Source organism: Notothenia rossii (genome assembly GCF_949606895.1).
Source record: "Notothenia rossii genome assembly, chromosome: 3".
NCBI lineage: Eukaryota > Metazoa > Chordata > Actinopteri > Perciformes > Nototheniidae > Notothenia > Notothenia rossii.
Window position 1 is genome coordinate 12,132,134 of NC_136901.1, and position 24,034 is coordinate 12,156,167.

The 24,034-nt window shown below is 43.2% G+C and overlaps 1 protein-coding gene across 2 annotated transcripts; it reads right to left on the reverse strand.

Moving 5' to 3' along the window:
- Nucleotides 1-3,595: 3,595 nt before the first annotated feature.
- zeb2b (zinc finger E-box binding homeobox 2b) lies at nt 3,596-23,740 on the reverse strand. 2 transcript variants are annotated; one of them, XM_079669343.1, is made up of 8 exons: nt 23,489-23,740; nt 18,474-18,542; nt 16,418-16,606; nt 15,141-15,355; nt 11,353-11,461; nt 9,167-11,157; nt 7,109-7,211; nt 3,596-5,706 (listed from the first exon to the last, which is right to left on the reverse strand). In XM_079669343.1, exons 1-8 carry the CDS (start codon nt 23,556-23,558, stop codon nt 5,138-5,140), a joined length of 3,315 nt encoding a protein of 1,104 aa, XP_079525469.1. In that variant the 5' UTR covers nt 23,559-23,740; the 3' UTR covers nt 3,596-5,137. The 2 variants fall into 2 exon arrangements, with proteins under 2 accessions (XP_079525469.1, XP_079525468.1); XM_079669342.1 differs by having other exon boundaries at nt 7,031-7,211.
- Nucleotides 23,741-24,034: the final 294 nt, after the last annotated feature.

The window sequence follows — 24,034 nt, forward strand, 5'->3', positions numbered from 1 at the left end:
GTTGTAAACTTTGAATATTCCTCTGTTCATTTGGCACATTTTTTCAATTCAGAGATACTGCACATATTTTAATTTCTCAGAGTTATACTTATACATACTTGTTTTGTATTTGTTTAAACAGTTAAATATTTGATAGTTTTTACAACAAATGTCTCTTGCACCATTATACAGTAAGCACATTACTTTCATGTGTAAACCTACTAGTCAATGATTCCGATTTTTTGTTTTCCTATTTCATCGGATGTTAGGAAAGTCCACAAAACAGGTGGTAACGTATGTAAATTGATTATCAAGTATCTTAAAATAATGTAAAAACGACAACTTGTGCTGTTAGCGGGGCCTTTTGTCGACGAACTCATACAAACATGACTCTATCCTGCTACAAGTGGTGAAAAATTGTGCAGGGTACCTTTAATTTAAGACAATATAACGCAGTTCAATTGGATGGAACTGAAAGGTTTTTTTTTTACCACCAACAAACTGATGTGTAATGGACTCCATGACCACAAGGACCCTGGACAGCTCCAGGATCAGAACTGTGGACCAAGGTTATTACCTACTGGAACTTCGGTTTCTCTGAGACACCTGCACTCTGGTGGTAACTGGAATGCGTTCTTCACTTGAGAGCCTTTTACCTCTCTTCATCAGAGGTAAGACTACTCACTGTGGTTTGTTTCAGACACTGATCTGTTCTCCAGTGGCGCTCCGACTGAATGCAACATGGAAAAAAAAAACACACTTGCAACCAAACCTCAGACCTAATTTCATTCACTGGCCTCCGACGTGTGCTGTCATGCTCTATCGCTCTTATTTTGTGCTTTAAAGAGTAATCTATTTTTCCCTTACGTCTTCATTTAGCTTCTGATGTTCCATGCTCTGCCTCCCTTTTTCCATATTGTAACCCTCATGTTAATTAAAGCACGTTTTTAAAAAGCGGTGTGTGTATGAAGTTGACAACCGAGAGCCACTGCGCCTCTACTACACACAGTGACTTTTACTTGATGCAGGTGAGGAAGAAATGTAACAGACAGAGGAGTGTTTTCAATGCTAACAAGTCGATTTGAGTGCTAAGTGTGTCTGTGGAGGCAGTGAGTAGCCTGAGGCAGAATATACACTTAGCGTTGGACTCCACGAGGCCCAGCAGTGAATCATTAGAGCTCAGCTGTCCAAAACACACCACCAATCTGGCCCAGGCATATGGCCGCATGACACTCGTATGACTTACTACTACACGCTTGTGTTGTTGTTTTTCCTCCTTTTTGAATGTCGTATGAGCAGGAAACACCATTTACAACAAATCCCTGCACTGCATCTGAGAACAGGGGAAAAGGCAGGTATACTTCTTTTTTTTTTTTCCATTTGGACATTGCAAAGAGGTTCAATTCATATTTGCTTTATAAATGTTTTTTTTTTAAAACAAATAAATAGCATTTTCTCAATGAGTCACTTACTGCAGACATTACATCCTATCACTGTGGAGAACAATATTTACTTTTGAAACGTCTACGTGCCTTTAAAGTGACTGAACATGGGATTAAGTGATGCAGATTATTCACTGTAGTTAGTTTAAATTGTAGGGGTTGCCACATGGGAGGAGTTTAGACGGTAAAATAAATAAAAACTCAAATCAGTTTCTGGCTTCTGCTTTCTGATGCAATGTTTATGCAGAAACAATTAATTTCCGCCTGTGTCCATTTTAAAAATGAAACAAGGAGTGATTCTTCAGTCAAAACGCATTTATGGGAAAATTAAATATTATTTAGTACACAAGAAATCAATCCAGGGCCCTGTCATGCAGCCTGATTGCATTAGGAGCTGTCCTCCTTCTGAGCCCGGGCTAATAGTCTCAGACAGTATTGATCTGTAAATTGGATCACCATCAGTATCAGCCAATATTCAACGAGTGACAACTGGAACTCAAACTGACAACAAAGAAGGATGGCAGGAGAGTTGTTTTCTGAATGGCCCTGGAAGTAAATAAGATTTCAACTGAGCTACATTTCGTCACTATTGCACAAATAACGTTTTCCTCTCCTAATGCATCAACTCCTTCCGCTTCTACCTACTCTATGGTTACAGGAATATTTCATCACATCGACCTTTGACCTTCCTTGTTTGTCGGTGAATTCAAGATGGTATGGAAGCCCAACAGTGGTAAAATGTAAAAAGCAAAGACAGGTTAGAATTCCTCTCGTTACGGTGGAGATATTCTCGAGAGGATTGCTCGTCTTGACGCGTGTGCTCATTTTCCCCGCATGTGTAATTGTCCCGGCGCTTCACAGCACATTATCAAATTCATCAGCTAATCATTTAAGACCGGCTCTTTTATCTGCGAGATGGTCTGCGAATGATCCGATGGCACGCCGATCGATATGAAAATCGCAAATATGCAAAGCGCGTTCTGATGTTTGCCATCGCTCAACCTTTAGCGCTTTCATCTCGGCCTTTTGATGTTGCTTCCAATCTGCATAACGCAGCGAGCGGGGCTAATGGAGGCGAGCGGCTCCTGGGGTGGAGAGGAGTCCTCCGGCTGCCGGACTCCACCTGTCAGCCGCAGGAAGTTCAGAATGAGATTTGGAAAAGGAGAAGTTTGGTTCATGGCTGGAGCCGTGATTAGATCCTGTGTTTTCACTGAGGAAGGCTCAAAAACGTTGAAACTGCTTGTGAGTGCAGCTAGCATTTATTTTTTATTATTTATACATCTGAATAACTCTGGTATTAAACATTTTTTTAATACGTCTTTAAAATGGCAGAATATTGTGAAAAATCCAAGGTGAGGTGTTGACATGTCTCGGTTTGTTTGATTTAGCAGAAACAATTAATAAAACAAACCTACTATTTGACATTTTTGCTTAATAAAATGCTTTTATTCTTCTTCTTTTAATAACTTTTAGCACTAATTCTCAATATAACACCTCAAAGAAATTAAAAGTGTTTAAAATATTTGTATCGTGGAATTAAAACAGCATTATGAGACTATTCTATACTGTCCTGTAATTTGTCATATATTATAATATGTTAAGGCCGAAACTCTTCAAAACACTTATTTTCTATATGCTTCTTATTGCAAATTAATCCCATAACATTTATATAAGCATACATCTGATAAAGATTCATTTTTGAAAACAGGCTTTTTAGCAAAATGAACATTTACAGTAAAACATGTTGCTGGTTAGGGACTATTTTCTGTGGAGGACTAACACACATTTGGTGCTGAAGTCAGTATGTGGGATTTTAATGGTTGACATTAATACATATATAGAATATTTCAAGCCTTGATTTTAATGGTTGACATTAATACATATATAGAATATTTCAAGCCTTATTCGTTCAGTAATTGTTATTCATCGTGGTGAGAGTGAGTGTAGAACAAATACAGGTGGAAACGTGAGGAATATGTTTGGTTTTACCTAAATGAGGCATAACCAGGTCGATTCACTTTGATCTGTTTGAAAATGGGAATTGAAACTGTATGTAGTTAACATAATAATGAGTCTGCACAAAGTGGATGTGAGGAGGCAGAGATTTGCTTCTGGAGAATGTGAAGTGATGGAGCCGCTGATGGTTCTCTGTGAATAAACATGAAGCTCTGAGGTTTGGTACTCTGTAATTTGGCTACTTTTATTCGAGCAGGGTCATTTTCAAGAGAAATTACAAATTAAGAATTCAATAATACTTTTACAAAGACATTTCAGGAAAGATTCTTCTTCAGTCATGATATCATACATAGTATTTAACAGTCCCTCTTCATTTTTTTTAGCTTAAAAAAAGAAACAAAGATGAAGAAAGTGGAATTTTTCAGTCGAAAATACAGTGTTTTCACAATTGTATAAAAGTTCCCAAATTTGGAATTTTCCAGTAACTGGAAAATAAAAAGGAAATAAAATAAAATAAGATTAAACTTCGCATTTCACAATGTTTCAAAACACAATAAATGCTCTCTTTACGTAAAATTTGCCCCTATGATCGACACCATGTTCCTTTTTACTAAAATATATCTATATATTGAAGAACTATAGGACTGTACACAACAGTATGAAATAAATAAAATTAGGAAATATAAAATGGGCCACATAAATAATGTTTTTTTTTTCAACCTACAAATAAAATGAATGCAATTCGTTGTTTAAAAAAAAAAAATGGTTTGGTGTAATACTGACAAAGTTAAAGAAAAAAAAACATTGCACAACATAATGTAAACTAAGGAACTGCTGCCTATAAGTCTTAATACTGACACGGATGCTTCAAAGAACAACGGTGAACCATTTCATAATACTGAAGCTGGTGAAGAAAATTAACCTTCCTTTTACACAATACGAGGGTGGCACTTGCAGAAAACACACAGGTTAAAAGGTTTGCATATAAGGCTTCTTTTTTCTTATCAAAAACACCTTACAAAGGCTTCGTCCTTCATTTTTTCCCCCCATACCATCTGTCCGTAAACTGTATTTTCCCTTAAAACGAAGGTCTCTTTAAAACTTCATCCTCTTTTAAAAAAATCCTCTAAGCTCCGTTTTGTTTCAATTCCTTCATTTGATTGGAGAGGCCTAAAATAGTGTGGCTGGAGACGTTTGTGGCCGGGAAACATGGCAAACTAAAGACAACACCGTAGGTAGGTAGGTAGGTAGGTAGGTGAAAACAAAGGTCATATCGAAGGACTGTAGTGCAGACACTACTGCTCTTTTTCCAACACTGTATAAATATATACATAGGCAATACTTTTTATTATTTTTGTTCATGATTATAGAAGCGGAGTGCAATTTGTACAAGTCACTAGTTGTGCTATAAATACTATGGAACACAGGGGTTTATTTGAGGAGGTTAGCACCACACATATTTTTAGGCCTTAGTACTGTACATTTTTTGAAATGTATTCATTTATTCATTGTTCGGTTTGCATAATGCAGCTTATTTCACAAACCCATGCCTCCCTTCCCTCAACGCCTCCTTCAGATCGACTTTTGAGTCCATGTCTAGTTCGGCAGACATCTTTCCCCCCCGAGGAGTCTGTCAAAGAAAGCTTCCCGGAAGCTTCAGGCACGTGCACGTACGGCTTAAAACACGGCGTTTTTAAACCGAGCAGGTAAGAATACTGAACTTAAAACTCTTTAAGATGGGAAGCTTTTTGAGACTCCGATTACATGCCGTCCTCCATCGTGTCCTCGTGATCCGATTTGGTTTCCGTTTTGCCGTCCAGCGAGCTATCATCCATCGAGTGCTCTCCGTTCTCCTCCTCGTCCCTCAACGTGTCCGGGTCCGTGTCCATGCTCTTGCTCTCCTCCTCCTCCTCCTCAAACTCGTCCCTACGTCCGATCTTCGCATACGTTCCTTCCACTTCCTTCCGTCCTTCTCTGATCCCTCCGTTCACCGCGTCGTGCCTCAGTATGGCCTCGCGCTCCGCCATCTCCGGGTAACCCTGAGGCGTCATGCCCTGGAGGTACGCCCGGCTCATGAGCAGCTCCGTGGGCTCCATGTGGCCCTTCTCCCGGGCCTCCCTCTCCGCCGCCTCCCGCTCCTCCGCCTCCCGCTTGCAGTAGGAGTAGCGGTGGTTCATGTGCTGCGAGTAGGAGCCCGAGTGGGAGAACCTCTTCCCGCACTTGTCGCACTGGTACGGCTTCTCCCCCGAGTGCAGGCGGGAGTGCTCGATGAGATGGTGTTTGTGTTTGAAAGCTTTCTTGCAGATCTGACACTGGTGCGGCCTCTTTCCTGCGGAGACACAAAACAGAGCGGGAACGTGAGTCGGCCTGCTTTCGCTCGTCCAACAAAATCACACACACACAAGTCAGAGGAAAAGCAAAAGAGGATGGCATGGAGTTAAACATGACGTCACGGAGCGATACTATTTGTTTAATTCATATTGATGAGAAAGTGCGCTCGCATTCACGGGCCTACATTATGGAAATTCCCCTCCTGCGGTTAAAGCATGGAGAAATTCGACCACAACTACTTATTTTAGCGCCCTGAGACAAAGGAGTAAACAAATCTGAGCTGGGGGGGGGGGTTACCCTGCTTATCTCCTAACACGATTCCAGTTCATGGAGACGCCTTGCCCCGCTTTAGGTTTTGGAACTCGCCTGGCTACAAGGTGACGGGACGTTTTGCATGCCAAGGCAGACATGTAGCTAGCCACAGGGCAGGGGGACATCGTCTTATGACACGTCCGGCTGGCTGAATGAATGTCTCCGAATGTGGCCGCTGTTACACTTAGAGTTTCATCCTACAGTACCTGTAAGCTACTCCAAATAACCTTCCTAATTTTGTCTCCCTGTTCTCATTGACTGCTGCCCCCCCCCCCCCCTCGTATACTCCAACAGGCTTTCAGAGTGCACATCTGGCCATTCTTACTGCACTTCTGAGTCTCCTAATATTGTTAAAAACAAAATGAAAGCGCGGCGTTGGGAGCGAGATAACACTCCCGGTTTTTTTTTTTTCTTTTTTAAAGAGTTCGGCGCCCTCCCTCCCTTTTATGTCCGAGCTGATAACATGAAGGCTGCATAAAGCACCGACTAAAGATAGCGGATGAAATAAATGATGCAACCTAGTGAAAGAGGATCTCTGTATAATAACTATAATGAAAGACTTGTTATCAGCGCTCTGAAGCTTCTGAGCACTCCACTGATGTGATCTATCGCCCAATAATGGGCCCGATCGTTTCTTTATATATCTAGGTGAATTGATGTGGGTCTTTTAAGATATCAAAATGGTGAATACAGCGGGATATGATTGGAAAATAAAGAGGACAATGTCTTGAGAAGATGGCTGACTACCTGCATTAATTATTATACATTTTCTTTATAATTAAGAACACACAAAGCTTCAAACATTCATTTGCATTCCTGTCGACGAAGAAGCACGTTAGGTGTTGGTTTACATATACAACTGAAGGGTCAAACAGAGGAAGGAAAGAAGGAGGAAGAGGGGGGGGTAACAAAAATAAATATTGTCATAGTGAGAGGGTTTGGAAAACACAAACAGTTGAAACATAAAAAAAGAAATGGGGTTTAAAATAAGGGTCTAGAACAGTATATACCTGTGTGTTCATATTTGTGTCTTAGAAGGGAACTGCTCTTCTGGAATGTTTTGTCGCACAAGTCACACGCGTACATACCACTTTCGGTCTTCTTAATCTTCTTCCGCGACAGACAGGAGTCGGGGTCTGTCATGTCGTCCAGCCCTGACATGTAATCTTGAGTACCGTCGAGCAGGTCCCCCTTAAAGAGGAGAGGAGACAGAAGAGACAAAGGACATACAATTAATGCTGTGCCTAATAAAGGGTCGCAGTCTATGTAGGAAGTTAGATGGTTACTATGGTTACTGTGGTAAGCATACTGTTATTATGACTTTTCTTTTTGCTTTTTTTCTTTGCTTTTTGGGCAGTGGCTTTAACATTCCCCTGACTTCAGTTTTAAGGTATGTTTTTTTTACATATTTTTTTTTTAATGTCTGGAAATACTTCGAACGCAGAAAGTTCATATGTGGTCAGCTTGTTAAAAATATTTAAAAAAAATGAATTTAGCAATGACATTTCTATACTTTCGTTTTTTTTTCTTCTAATTTCTAACGTAATTTCTAGCTGAACTGAACAAGAATATATCCGTGTTCATCTCCTAATTGCTCGACATGTATGTGTGAACACCAAAAACATACTTACAATTCAAAAAGTACTTTAGGTATAATAATGCACTTCTAATGTTGTCTTCATCTAAATAAAAGCTTCTTAATGTCACAGAAAGTGGCTCTTTGTCACTAGATAAAGCAGCAAAGTGATCCAAACAACCACACTATGTTTCATGTTCTCATACATTTTTAATTAGCAGCGAATAGCAGCGTTGATTTCTTATAAAACTTTCAGCGGGCCGAGTAATATCAGCCATCTATAACTGACACGCTACCCATTATGAAACAGCCTATAATGGTGTATTCAGTGTGGTCTCATTTTGTGCCGCGGTGTTAATTCTGCAGATTCCTTTAAAATTCTCTTTTATGATGAAGATTAGTCTTAAATGTGAATTGATGGCGAACAATATTACAACATTAGAGAAGGCTTTTCTTGAAATTGCACGCTCATATAATGATGGGAATCAGAAGGCGCACCTTAATGGCCAGTATAAAGCCTTCCTCAGTTATAATGTGAGGACAGCGCTGTGTTTTAAGAAGGGACCACTATCACTCTGCAATCAATTTGAACTAAACGCCTGTAGCTGTATTTTTAAAATCTAATTTAATAACTTAGAATAGGAAACATTATTAATACTTTTTTTTTCTTTCATCAAAATGGTTCCCTCTATGTTAAACAGCCCTCAGCATTCAGTGGTAATGAACATGGAGACGGTGCATTATTAATCCACATGTAGGAGCTCATTTTGGCTGAGGCTCTCTTTAAAATGCAGCAAAGTTGCGACGGGAAATTTGAGAGAAGTGCACGGCTCCGGGGCTCACCTTTGTCATTTTTACAAAGGCCTTTCACCCATATTTAATAACTAAATATCTGAGTTCAGGCCAGCGCTGCGAGAGGACTGGAGCATTAATGTATTCCACTCAGCTGAGAGCCGTAATAATTAGAGATCTTTCCTGTTTTTAATTTGAACCTGATGCTGTTAGATACTTTGTGCAAATGAGATTTTCTTTACGCGTAACTAGGAGCTTTTTGAGGATATTTATTAAAACACAAAAATGTACAAATACGAATTCAGGAAGTTTCGTTACACGTTAAATTAATATATCCTATATTTAGACATATAGGACAACTAATATTTGTTTAATTATTCAGTAGATAAAGTTTAGTTATAAATCAGAAAGTAAATCAAATAGCAAAAGCTGGAACCGGCAAAGATGTGTCTTTTTTAATTTATTATATGACTGAAAATATGTATTAACTTTAGTACAAAAAAGCAGTTTAAGCTGTTATTTCACTGATTTCCCTCCATATTTCTCCTCTGCTTTGTAAACATCTACACTTTTTAAATGCCCCACTTCCTCCATGACACCACTAACTGCATTTCACTTATTTTTTCCCACCTCGAGGTCGTGTCACAGCTGTTCAATCTACCTCAGGTGAGCGTTTCTCTCTCTTTTTAATTAGTGCAGAAAATGAGTTCGGATCATTTTCGGGAATCTGAGTGAGCCTTGGGGGGCTTTTTCACAAAACCACAGGTGGCTTATTTACCTGGAAACCTGGTTTCCGCTGGTACTTTCTCCTCTGCTGCATCTCGGCAAAGGTAGCTGCCCCTGCTGCATAAGTGTAGGCCATGTGTGGTAGGAAGCCCATTTGATCCATGCCCGGGTAGTGCCTCAGACCCGGCATGCTGGCCTGCATGGGGGGCATGAATGTGGCAGGTGGGAAAGCGCTCTGAGGTGGAAGTGACGTGTACAGCTGTTTGCCAGCGAACGGGTTCATGCCGAAGATGGGGCTAGTGCTTTTTTCAAGGCTCCCGTTGTTCATAGAGCCGGAGAATTCCTTCTTGAGATAGGCCAAGTTCAAAGGCTCTTCGAAGTGCTGTCGTGGAGAGGGCATGCTGTTATGCTCCATGTTGATGCTGTTGACTTTAGCTCTGCTCCTGACCGCCAGTGCGTGCTTGTGCTCCTTCATGAGTCTGGGCACGGACAGGTCCAGCGGCTCGGCCTGCAGGTCCTCCGAAGTCAAGCTGTTGGGAGTGTAAGAGCTGCTGTGGGAGTTTTTGGAAGATGTGGAGGACAGGTTGAGCGGGGAGGGGGTGTTGCTGCGGGAGAGTTCCAACTTCTCGGGTTTGGCGCCGAACTGGTGGTTTTTCAAATGTCTCAGCGTGTTGTCACAGTTGTTCACGTTGTTGTGGAGCTCGGCGATGGAGGGGGAGGTGATGCGGTCTTTCATTAGAGACACAGGTGACCTAGCTGCCATAGAGTCTTTTGGTGGAGTGTTGTGGTTATAGGATCCGACCATATCCATGTTGTGCCTGTGCTCTAGTGGGGGGGTTCTGGTAGTGCCGTACTGGTACATCTTCCGCTGCTCGAACCACTCCTTGACGAATTCCTGAGGAAGGCCGACCGCCATGGAGATCTTGTGCAGCTCCTCGGCGTTTGGCTCCATGTTCATGGCGAAGTAAGCCTTCAGCACAGACATGTGGTCCCTGTAGGGGTTCAGCTGCACAGCCAGTCCCTTCTCAGGCATCATGGAGGAGGACAAGTGGCTGTTATTCTCCATGTACATCACTGGCTTTTTAGCCATCAGATTCTCGGTGGGCTGCAGCACGGCACTGATCTCCTCGTTCATTTTGCACATGTAGCGTTCGTGCTGATGCAGAGGGATTGGCCCTTGGAAGGACTCTTTGCAGTATTGGCAAGAGAAGGGTGTGAATATGATGTTCTCCTGCACCTTCTCCTCCACACCGACATCGAACATGTGGTTGGATTTCTCCCGCTTGATGTCGCTGATTTGTCTCTTTGAGTCATTGGTCAAGCTCTGGAGGCAGGCTTTGGCTTCGTTCACCTTCTCTAACGTGTAGTCGATGATGCTTTTGGTGGCGCCGTTGTGGTTGACGAGTGGAAGACCGGCCTGAGCCCCCGAGGACGTCAGGGCCAGCTTGTGCTCCTCCACCTGGGACCCCAGCTCCTTCATGTAGGCCTTGAGCCTGGAGAGCTCCTCGGGCTTGCAGTCCATCTTCTGCCGGCACACAGTGTTGTCCACGATCTGGAGCACCTTCTGCACCTCGCTCAGGTTGTTACCCAGACTCCCCGGGTAGCACAGCAGCTGCGACTCAAGCGCGGCCATCCCCAGGTGCTGCAGGGGGCTCTGTGCGGTGGAGTTGTGGTGGACCCCGAGTGGGCTGTTCCCTCCCATGCTTCCGTTCATGAAGGGCACGGGGCCTCCGAATCCGTGCGACGCCATCATCATCTTGTAGTCGTTGAAGTCCAGCGGCTCCGTCTTGATGCTCAGGTGGTTGTTGTGGTCGGAGAGGCCCAGCGGCTTCCCGTTCTCCAGCTTCTGCCGCAGCTGGGTGATGGCGGTGTTGGTGGGTGAGGAGGAGGAGGAGGTGGGGGAGGAGCCGCTCTTCATGTTGCCGCGCATCCTTCCGTTGACGGCGATCAGGCCGATGCACTTCTTGCTGCTGATGTGGGAGCTGTAGGAGCCGGAGTGGGAGAAGCGCTTCTTGCAGTTGGGGCACTCGTACGGTTTTTCACCTGAAACACAAAAGATAATATTGTTAGAAAGCTGATATAAAAAGTATGTGAAATTAGAAGCTTTTATTTTTATTTTTATAGGGACTGATGTTGGGTTGGGTTAAGCTCAACATCCCATTTTATGATTTGAATAAGAATTTGTTGAAAGCACATTAATATAGAATAAACCAAAAGGAATGTGATGGTGTTGCTCACCGCTGTGGATGCGGAGGTGCTCCTTCAGGTGGTGCTTGTATTTGAAGGCCTTCCCGCACTCGGTGCATTTGAACTTGCGATTCCCGGCCGCTTGGTTGAGCAGTTGGTGCTGTGAGAGAAGGGAGACAGAGAGATTTAAAAAAAAGAAAATGCACAAACATCGCAGGGGGTGAGAGTTCAGTAAATAATCACAATCGGTCGGCATGACAACAAGCAACAAGCCAAACGGAGCCTGTTGCCAGCGGGAGCGTCTTGGCTTTCTACTCCCACCTCCGACTACAGGCAGCGGCGGTGATAACAGAGAGAATCACATACCTTTTAATTTCCTGGCTACTCAGCCAAAGGAAGCATGCCTTTAGAAATTGGCAGGCCAGAAAATAGAATAAATGAAAATAATCTTTTTAGAGCGTTTCCCCTTCATTAGAAGAGCCGATCTGATCTACTTTTCATTAATTTGGGCCTAATCAGTCTGAAAGGTATTCAGAGACGTCTCTGCATACCTGTGTCCACACTTTGTTCTCTTCACAACACTTTATCATGTCTCATTGAGGTTGTTTTTAAAGACCTTGAATGTCTCTTTAATAATCTTAGGATACAGAACAGAGCGCATAGGCCCGGCCTTGATTCTCTGTTCAAAGGTAAACATCAGTTGCAATCTATCAAATGTGCAATTCAAACAAGAGTCTGATGTCTGAAAAGAAGAATCTAAATGTAATACCGAGCGACAACAGGAACGCTGGGTGTAAACCTGGCTCGTCACCCGCCAAACAATTAATTCCAAGAGGACGCTAAACGGTTAGTAAATAAATAAATAAAAGACACATATTCTCTGAAGTCGCTGGGGGGAGAAACACAGCGACTCCCTCCTCCCAGTTCAGCCTTGACAAATGCACGGGGTGTGTGCTGACTCTCCCCACATTCCTGGGGAGACAGATGGTGGCGCGCAGGACACTGGGAGGACTGGGAGGAATTGTTCAAACAGCCCCAACCTTCAAAGATCAAGCAGGGAGAGTCGGGGGCCCCGCCAAGCGCCGGAGAGGGACCCCACCGCTCGTATGTTGCTGAGTTGCATAAACAAACAGCAACAGCTGCTTCGATGCCTCCCGCCCCCCACCTCCACCTCCACCACCACCATCCTCTCACTTCCCCCCCTGAGGACCCCTGCCCGGTAAAGTTTAGTCCCGCCACCACTGCTAATAAGATACAATCGCTCTGTAAGGCTTAATTGTGAATGGCACCGACAAAATGCTCTGTGAACGCCACCATTGCTGGTTGTTGTCGGCGGGGACCAGGCTGGATGTTTGCATATGTATAACCTCTAATTAGTCATATTTCAGCTAATTGGTTAAGAGGAGGAGGAGGAGTATTAAGGCTTGTAAACATAGGAGGGAGAACAGCGGAGAACATGTTTACCTATCAGTACATTATTCTGTATGTTAATCTGATCGCTCCTCCTGAGTTAGCTCCTAATTACCAAATGTTCATTTTCACATGAAACCAAGAGGAGGTGAAATATTTAGGTTTCTGGGAAAAGTGGTGCTTATCTATAATTACCAAAAAAGAAAAGAATAAAATCCAAAGGAATAAGACATCACCTCAATCCCTTCTCGAGGATTACCACCTAAAGAACTCGGCTAATTTACAAATCAAGATAAGCGTCTTTGTGGCTGTTGAATAGCAGTGTTGGCCGTGGCCCTCTCTCTGGAGGGGAGCAGCAGCAGCAGCATTGTAATACGAGGATTGAGAGAGCGGGCTGGCCCATCTGCTCACGTTTACACCCAGCTGGTAGATCAGGTGAAAGTGCTGGCTGCTGACATCTGATCAGATCTGCCCCAGCCTGAGCCTGTCATCCTCGCTTCACAGAGCACAACACCGCGACCTGCGAGGGAACACCGCGTCACCGTACAGGAAGTCGTCTGAGAGAGGCTCAGTGGTTCATGTACTGCTCATTACCAGGCCTTTAGAGTGGGGGGAGTTCATGAGAGGTAGATAAAGAAGTGATATTTTATTTATTCTTACTTTTTTTAAACCTATTTTGCTATTAGGGCTCTGAATGTAAGCATTACTATGGCTTTTTAAAGGTGACATTTAGGGGTGGAATGTAACTTTTACTAACGTTTTTTAACCTAATGCCATTTTTATACTTATATTTGAGGCACATATTGCACTCCCCTACTTTTATTTTCCAGCTTTAGTTACTAAAAAAATGTCCACAAAATATTCAAAAAAATTCAAAATGACAGTAATTCAAAGTAACCTCACCTTTTTTATATTTTAACATTGATCTGGTGAACATTTGAAGGCCTTTTTAATTATAATAGAACATTATAGTATATGTTATTTTGGTTTTAAAAGCATGACTTAGTGGTAACGGATCTGAGTACTTCTTCCTTCACCATATATTTCAGTGTCTTTCTAAAAAAGTAGATCCATTACATTTCAGAGATTAACTTGACGTCTTATTTTTGTCGCATTTTTAAAACAAATTCCTCACTTAAAAACATCCTCCAGAGCACAAGGAACAGACTCCATCTCCTTTGAAATTTACTGCTCAATTTTTGTTCGCTGAGAAGTTATAATTATCCACAAATGTGCGAAAACTCTGTAAGCGTGCAATTTCTTTTTTTGCCACAATCTATCTCGCCCCACATCCTCAACCGGCGGCTGACAGCGGGTTAAACAGCCGTGACTGCTGGATGTGTTTTCACCTCACAGGACTTTAAGGTGATTCATGCTAACTGCCAGCAGATTCACATTATATTTCAGACATATAGGATATAAATCGCTCGAGAAAATTCAAGTATACACAGATGTTTATGCAGTGCATGAAATTAGAAGTGGGTGGAGGGGTGGGGTTTGATGGAACACTCCGACTGCGGGCCTGCACCAGAAGAACATTAAAGGCCAGGAGTGAAGTGAAGTTAAGGAGCTGATAAAAATTCTCCAAATTGGAAATTCGCACAATCATTCGATCGTGAACACGAGACTGGAAAATTATATCAGGGAGGGCCATCAAAAAACCATTTAGAGCCTCAATTAAAGTTATTACCATTAAAGGATCTGCATCTTCAAAATGCCATGAAAAATTAATAATGATTGCCAATCAGAAAAATGATCTCTCTTCTCCGAGGAATCAGAGCGCATTAGCAGAGGTGGACGAAGTACTCGGCTTATGTACTCGAGTAAAAGTAGCACTACTGCAGTGTACAAATACTCAGTCACAAGTTAGTCCTGCATTCAGAAATGTACTCAAGTCAAAGTATTACCATTAAAAGTAAAAGTATGAGTTATGCAAAATGGCAACATTTTAGGCGCCAGATATTATAAATATGATTTTATTAAGAGTTAAACACTTCACGGTGTAACCTTGTAAAGGTGGATTTATTTCAATGTATTTGATCAAACTACTGGGTAGCTTAGCCTATAATAATATAATTTAATGTGTGTCAATTTATATTTAATGTATTATCCCAACAGATTTCACATAACTGTATTAGGTTAGTAGAAAGCAATAATATTAAGTTTAATTCTAATATTTAGTGTTATTTAAACGTAATATTATTGCTTTCTACTAATAACCTACGTCTACAAAGTAACTAAATATGTGAAATTAATGTAGTGGAGTAAAGAGTACAATATTGGCCCATAAAATGTAGTAGAACTCAAGTGTAAAGTACCATAACATGACAATTCAAGCACCTATATTTGCAAGTACTTGAGTAAATGAGGGACAGCGAGAGGAGGAGGATGGACACTAAAAAGTGACTCAAAAACGAAGATGCCCTAACCTGATCGCGTTCGGGCTTGTGTGTGGCCATGTGCCGCTCCAGCTGGGTGCGGTAGGCGAAGGTGTAGTTGCACAGGGGGCAGGCGAAGTTCTCCTCGTTCTTCTCATGGCGATACTTGATGTGCTCCTTCAGCGAAGTCAAGCGCTTGTAGCCCCGGTCGCAGTAGGGGCAGGTCAACAGTTGGGCGAAGGCATCTGGCGTTCCAGGTGGCAGGTCTGCACGGGAGACAGCGGGGAGGATAGAGGGGGTGGGGGGAGGAGGGGGAGGAGGAGGAGGAAGAGAAAGCGGGCCAAAAGGTCAGCGAATCAATGGCAGCTAACGGGCGGGCTGCCCAGAGAGGAATGGGAGTTATCTGTGCAATCTGCTCCACATGAGAGCAGCAGTGTCAGGCTGGCATCCGCTGCACTACGACCTCCTGCCGACTCCTCACACACTCTCACACTCACACACTTCTACTTTCGTCGACATAGTTACAAACACATGGTACTGTAAGGACGCACACACAGATACTTCCCCATCCCTTCCTAAACAGCCCTCACTTTTTTTTAATGCCATTCCCACTGACACTTATCATGTCTGCAGCATGACTCATGAACCCACTCCAGATCCCACTCCCTCTCCCCACCCCCCCCACCCCGGGGATCTTCTGAGGTGCGCTATCTGATTTCAAGCCCCCTGCCCAGCTGTTGCTCGAGACTGTAGGTAAACACAGAGGCATCCGGTGAATCTGTGGGACCAACAGCTGCCCGGTTGTGTCAGCGTGAAGAGCTCGCCCACACTACTTTCTTTCTTTCTCTTTTTTTTTTTTTTTTTTTAACCTCTGCTGGTACAAGGGAGAGGGGGGGGGGGCTAGCTGAGCAAGCATGTTCTCCTACTGCAGCAGTCAAGCTACAAGAGGAGGCCATATTTGATATAAACCTAGCTTCTTTTAAGGGGATACAACTTTTTTGATCTCGTACGTTAGCATGTTTTAATAGCTTTTAAGCATGAGGCTAATGCTAAAATGTTTGGTTTGTTGAAGGCTAACATACTTATGGGCTTTTTTTAAATGTGTTTCTTTTTGGTTAATTGCACTTTGGATAACAGTATCAGTTGTATGTAATTGATTAATATAAGATGTACTTTAAATATCCCAATTTGGAATGTATGAACGGTAGCTTATGGTGGCTAATGTTAGCTAATACGCATTTCTGTGTAAGTCACACCTGATCTGCTCTTTTCTTTATCTGACTTATCTTTGGTTCGACCCCCCCCACCTCCACGGCCCTGGTTCTTACCGTTCTCCTCTGGACCGGTGGCCTCTGGCGTGCCCAGGCGGGACAGCTCCTCTGGGGCTTCTGGGTAGATGATGGCCGTGTCGCCCCTCTGCAGGTACTCTGCGATGCTCACCACGTGACTGTCGCCGTCGTCCAGCTTCCGCTTGGCGAAGAAGTCCTCGAACTCTGAAGTGCAATTGACGCTCTTGACTGAAGGGGAGGAGGAGAAAAAGAAGAAGAAGAAGAAGAGAGTCAGTGAAGGAGGAGGCCTGATGGAGGGAGAGGGAGAGGGGGAGGAATAAATTGGATTCATTTCTTCCCCAGAGAAATGTCTTACAGGAGGATATTGGGAACATCTTGGTGGAAATGCGATGAGGACAGCCACCCTAAAACATTACAGCCGTGCTTTGGGGAGAATACATCTAAATTATGGGGTTTGCTTGTCACGCCATGCCGGCTAAAATAAGAATTGTAACTTAATCCGGCCAAAAGTCGGAGATAAACGCGCTACCATGAGCTGCTGAGGAGCGACGTGTAAAAAGAACTTCACTGACCCAATTTACTCATGACATAAAATCAGATTTAGAGTTGAAAAATAAAAAAGGAAACACACTCACAGACATGTATACAGTATACACAGGCCTGGCTTAATCAGCAACAGAGCCACGTTTCTTTGTATCGACTTTCACATATAAGGTCAATCAAGAGACTGTGGCTTTTGTTGATTCTGTGTTGAACAGATTACCGGGGCCAAACCACAAACCAGTGCAGAAAAAAAAAGAGAGGGATGCTTTGCCATAGCTGAGCAGAATGTATCTTAAGCCAGCCAAAGTGCTGAGGCCACACAATGCGTTTTCTCAAATTATTTCCCAGTCCCTTCTCTTTCGGGGAAACTCTTAAGCTGCATTGTGGAGATAGCTGCCTCCGAAAAAACAAACCGGAGCTAAAAGAAATCAGCAGCCTTCATTAGTCAAGGGGATGGCCGACTTTCAAGAAACACACTCTCGCTGTTTACAACCTGAGGAAAATTGTGGAGGCTGTGCGGCGATATTGAACCAAAAAGGGAGTGACGTCTCATCAGAGTTCATGTTAATTAGCTTTTAGACTAGAGAGCCAAGGTGAGGTGTAAAGAGCCATTTGTTATGCCGTGATGAGTTTGCGGTCCAATTTGCGAAAGGCCAAGGTAGTGGATATTTGGTTGTCAAAAGTGGCGAAATGTCATCGGTGCCAATGGATCACTTTTGATGACTGCAATAGCATAATATGCGGCGTTCTCATTAGATGGCTCTTTGTGGTTTCTGAAGAATGCTTTGCTAATCGTAGCTGTTATTTTAAGGTTGTTTTGAGTCAAGAAGTCGAACTGTAAAACGTTTCTTTCGGGAGAAGCAACCACGGTTTCTTCCAGTGAGGGAGGAAATCACCTGGATCAAAGTGCGCTTTGGCACCGGGACGTGATCAAACTGCTCATGTCTTTAAACGAAATCACATGTGATTTAGTGGTGGGGAGCTTCCACAGCGGTGCCACAGTATTGTTTCCAAAACTCCTTTAAGCATTGAAAATGGAAAACAGTCTCTGTGCTCGGACTTTGAGCACAGAGACGGAGAAAGAAAGAAGGAAAAAACATCACGACGTGCAGAAAAGTTATCGTAATTAAAGCTGAAGGGAGGGTTTTGATGCAGAACCGCGTGGCGTTCTGTGGGGTGCGTTTTGGTTTACCATAACAGCGTCCCGGGCCAATTGTCAGGGTGGCCAGGATGATATCATGGAAGGGAGGGGTGTGTGGCTGCCAATCAGCTTTGATGGCTTAATGAAAAATGGCAGGTAGGGTTCGGTTCCACCAGGAGACGGCACCGGGACACACGCTCACTTAGATCAGCAGGAAGGCTAAAAACAGATCGAGTAAGTAGAGGGTGTGAAAAACCCTAAAAAGTGATCGACCCTTCAATGACGTGAAAGTATTTAAATATTATATTGCAGCTTTATTTTAAGCCAGACACATAGAGACAGACTGTTTTAAATCGTGGTGCAGCCACACAAACTAGATAAAATACATTTAAAAATATTCATTTCTCTCACCTGTACCGTTTCCAACAGCCTGCATAGTGGCATCAGGCCCCAGGGTGTCAAAGTCATCTTTTATTTCATCTGCACAGAAAACAGAGAGAAGAAGAGGGTGTGAGGAGAGGAGGGGTGAGTACCAACACACACTGACAATGAGGCCTTTAAGAAGAAGGTATGGAGAAAGCAATGAAGGCACCGCTGTGCATCCGAGGCTTTGTTCGGCATGCTTAATGAATGCTATCATCGGAGCCAGACAGTGACTTATTTACCTTTAACATGACGACAAGCGGTGGGGGAGGCGAAGAAAGCTTCAATCACCAAACAGAGCGATTAAACACAACACGGAGCACATCCACCTGAGCAATCACAGAGCTCCAGCCAACACGCAGGCGGAGCTTATTACTCCCTGGCTGTGTCGCCGCGGCAATCCTCCGCATGCAGTAGCACGCTCGTTTCATCATATGTCATTTGGTGGATGTTTCTCTCCAAAGCTGCTTGTTGGGAGCATTGTGAGAGCACACATTCTTTTGATTTGCCACAACCCCCTGGCAGAGAGTTAAGGCCTCGCTACCAACTCAAAAGAACACAACGCTTCACCACAAATTAAGAGTTTTGGTTGCACAAACATTTCTCAAGCGCAGAAATAACCTCATTGGTTAGGGTAAACCTCAGGTGGGTGGAGAGGAAGAATGAACTGGTGAAGTATGTTAGACTGAGGGTCAATAATATGGGCACCAAAATGGGAATCTAGGTTTAGGGTTAGGGGTTACATCTTTTTAAATTAACTAATCAATACTTGCTCGGTATATGTGAGCACTTTCACTTTGAGATTTTGGACTCAACAGAAAGCCTGGCTGTGAATAACTAACCGTGCAGAAGCATTGGTTTAAACAGGACAGGTTCTTACTGCCAATCAGGATAATGGAGTGCAGACGTCGCCCTGGCACAGGTGAGGTGACAGTAAATAAACGGTGGATTGACAAGCTCGTAAACAAACCCTCTTCTGGCAAATTCATCCCACCACGGTCGACAGGAGGACACCGACCGGACAATCAGCTTAAGAAGTCCTCGGTCCCTCCTTCCTGCCTTCGACGGTAAAAATTAAATCAAGGTGCTTCCGGGAAAACGCAGGCTTTGAGTAAAAAAAAAAAAAAAAGGACAAGAAACCTGCATTGTGCTCCTTACATCTGTTCTTGCTCTGCTGCTCAGGCAAGGATGTTACAAGTGTTGCATTGTGAAGATTTTTTTTTTTTTTTAAAGTCCACAGCAGGATCTGATGTTGCTGCCTCTCCCTGAGCTATTAAACCCAGGATGAGCGCACATGTTACAGAAACCTGGCTGAGATATTACAGGAAAGGTAGTGGGTGTATTGTTTATAATAATGTTATCCTGTGACACAAAAGCCAGAAACCAAAACATTTCTTTATTTTTACTTGAAGACAATGGGGGAGTCGTGGAATGATTTCTAAGGCTCTTCTTGAAATTAAAGATGTGGCTTTTGCGGTGAAATGATAAATACCCCTGTCAATGGCTTCACAGAATAATGACAGACTGTTCTGCAGGGGTATGTCCTAGTTTAACTTTCCCCTTGCGAAGGTTTTTTAACTTTACATTTTGATTGCACGTCTGCCAAACAGCTTCCAAACCGCAGTCGAAGTATGAGAAAATGAATGGGTTTTCGAACAACATAAATTCAAGTATGACAAAACAAAACAGATTTTGCACCACAGATTAAAAATATACCCAGATATCAGCACGTTTGAAACCCTGAACAGTGAAAACTCCCTCACTGTGTGTCCTCGTAGGCACCGTGTTTGCACTGGGTAATCACATTTGGCTGCATACTTTTGGTCTGACGCAAGGGGATGACCAGTGGGATTTACTGGCCCTCCACTCTCCCCTATTTACCTTGGACAACTTTTGTTATCTGTGTTCTAAAGGGAGGACGGCTGCTTCCAGTAGGAGGTAGGCTAATACCACGTACACCTCACTTCTATGGCCTCTGGCACACATACATGAAATCCATGCCAGCTTTAAGCTACAGTCAACTGGGAAAAAGTGTCATTATAGGCTCCTGGGTCTTTCTACTGTAAGAAAAGCCACTGCACACTTTTTATAAGACAAGTCCAATGTCAAAAATAAGGGAAAAAAGAGGGATTCGATTTCTCCTGGAGTCATTTTTGCCACAAATATGCACCTATTTTGGGTAGTGGAAAGCATTTTGGAAGAAAAGTGTCCACTAAATGCTGGAAAAGTGTGTTTTGTCAGTGGTAAATCACAGAGGACGTGAGGCAGTAAGGTACACACCTCCTAGAAGAGCAATGTTGAGGTTTAGAACCTACTCAGAAGGAGTCCAGAATACCTTGGCCAGACGTATTCCACCTATTTTCATAGCGGCTCTGATGCTGTTTATTTTGAAAACATTCCTATTTTTATGGCCGCTCACCGCAGGCGCTTTAAAGTCCTGCCTTTGTGCGTTTAGCCTTGATTCATCCTGATCCTGCTCAGTGTGCACACAATAGCTTCAGAAACAGACAAGCTTTGATGAAAACAGGTTTGAGGAAGACGATGGCATCTCTGATATTTTGACACTATCGTTCCAGCAATTTAGAGCCAAATAATAGTGTTTTTTAAATTATTGGCAGGGTAGGAAAGCATCTGAAACACTGCACTTATTGTCAAATGTGGGGATGCGATAGGTGTTTAAATGGCAAATTAATAATCACAAAACTTGATACACGTGCAATGAAAACAAGAAGGACTGTTTTACCGAAAGCAGAAGGACACATTTGGCGGGAAACGTCATAAGGTCTTTTTAGATAATATATCTATTTTTTCGATTTCTTGCTGCTATGTTAAGACGCCCTACAGAGACTTTAAAAAGGGCAAAGGGAGAACGCAGGTGATTTATTTGAAACTGTCTGTCAGTGATAATGATGTCATGCTTTCCAGCACATCACGTCCAGCCTCAATGTGGGATGAAGGAATGTCAAGGACAGACACAAGACTCTGATTGTGCCCTGAAATCAGAAGACGCTCGGCGATTAATGTTCTTTACTACATTTCAGCAAATCCTCTAAGCTGTGTTGCTAAAGACACAATTTACAACCCGTGGAATAAAGAGTGTCTGTTTTGTTTCCGGGGCGACATATGTCCTCACTTTTACTCATGAAGACATTAATATCGCTTACAAGACCTGCGTAAAAAAAAAATGATAGGGGAGTGACGACCAAATCAGTCCGAGGAGGAAGGAGGGGGGGGTGCTAACTTATCTCAGGCCTAAGTTATGTGCTGAGGTATCACTGTAGACACTTAGGCACCGAGGAAGCAGAAAAAACAGGCTGGGAAACACAGCACCCGCAAGATTGGGAAAGAGACTCCCAAACGCTCTAATGAACTTGACTTGCTCTCTGAAATATGTCAGACACTTTATCACACGAGAAGCATATTATCTGGGAATTGCAACATAGTTGAATTACAGACATTATGGCACCGCGGGTCTTTATCAAATAAACAATTACCGTATGCAACGACAGTTTGTTTATCCTTTATCTTGATTTATTTACCAAACTGTCTTTTCTTCCTCCCTCCCTTAAGGAACTGTTATTTAGGAGAGGCAAACGTTGATACCCTTTTTTTTTTTTCATCCCTAATAAATGTGCAATTTTCCCCCATATTAAAATGTAAGACTGCCGAAATGTTCCTGGGTTTTTTTTTTTCGGCAGCGTGCACAGCTAGTTCATTAGCAGAAATGAATAGCGGAGCCCGGCTCATTTAAATTGGCTGTCTTACATGACTTCTCGCCATACTCTGTTCCTGTCACATGCTTCCAAGAATCATTGACTCTTATTATACATGTAAATGGCTATCATAAAAATAAAAATTTCATTTAAGATTGTTAATGACTTTTCGCAGCAGTCTGGCTTCCTTTAATGATTATACCCTGCCCCCTAATTAAAAGTATTTATCTTTCAAGCATCCGTGACTGGGGCCCCTGCAATCTGAGCTGCTCCACAAAAGACGATAAGTCAGTCAAGTTTGGAAAAGGTATCACCTGCCTGGGATTAAGCAGCTTGTGAGTCGGGGGGTGGGGGGGGGGGGGGGGGGGCTACACTGCATCAGTCTTATTTGGAGGTTGAAATACAATAAACCCTGAGTAAAAGTAGCCTCACATGCCTTCTGTAGAATCTGCAACATTGAATCAAAAGCAGACTCCTGCTGCTTTTCTTTTCCTTTTGCGAGGTTATACATTACTGTAAATATTTTTAGTTGTTTGGCTTTTCTATAAGCGTGAACCAAATGGTCTCCGTCGCTCACGAAGAAAAAGGTTTATCGTGTGTGTCTGCTGAGGGAGCATCGTTCGGGGGCTCAGACCTGGCTCAAGCCGTGTTTGCACACCGCTCCGTGGGGTTTGTTTTAGTCTACCCGGGCACCAGATGGGTGGGGTTTACGGTGTAAGGCGACACCACGAGTGGCAGGATGTGCAAACATTCGCTATAAAGTATCAGAAAGTCAGCTTAGTGGGGTGGTGTGATTGACAGCTCACCTGCACCCACACATCTGGTAGAAGAGAGAACAAAAGCTAGTTTCTTAATGCATTTCTTCACCTGAATCTGTATCGAAAAAGGAAGTTTTTCTGTATCTTTAAAAGGCAATTATTAGGTTATTTAATTTTTTGACATCTCAACCTCACATGACATTCGCCCCATACAACGTAAAAAAATATCATTACAATATCCAATTTCCTGGACCAAATAAAACAAAAATATCCAGCTTTCTGCTTTCTAGGAATGCAAGTCATGATTCTCAGATAGCAGATGAATACAATGTAAGATATGTTCTCAATCTGACTGGATAAGAGCACATCCACAACTCTTTGAGTCAAAACCGACATTAAAAATAGTTAGAAATCCTCAGTTTGCCCTTCATCCAACCCATTGTTTGGAAATATGTTCTTGTATAACTCCTCCTACTGAGGTTCCTCTCCACCAATGAGATGAATTCCCTCTCTGCAACATCTGGACACTCACCAGTACCGTCGACGGAGGCGCTCAGCATGTCGTTGTCGGGCCAGATGTGCTCGACGCCGCTGTCCCGCATCTCGTCGTCTTCCTCCTCTTTGGAGAGCAAGCCGTGGCTCTCGGCCCGCGGGGAATTCTCCGGGTTGGTGAGGCTGGCCGGGCTGCCTGTACCGTTGATCAGGGGGTCTTCCTCGGACACCAGCAGCTTGTCTTCCTCCTCCGTCTCTGAGCCGGTCTCAACCACATTCTCGTAGTTCAGAGCTGAAACACAAAGAGAGGAAGGAAGAAAGGTCAGTACAGGAGAGAAATCATCCTTATGATCGAGAGAAACATTTCTGATGAGTAATGTAGGCGTATCTACTTTAACATAAATGACAGAGGAATCTGATTTCAACTTGTTTTTTGAAATTGAGGTTTATTTCCCAGATTTAAAAAGGTCACCCCACATCACTGCTCGGTCCAAGGCGTAGGCGCTTTTTTTCTTTCTTTTTGGGTTACACCCCAATTACAGCATCCGCGACTGGAATCTGTGACTGAACCGCAGCGGTGGGCAGA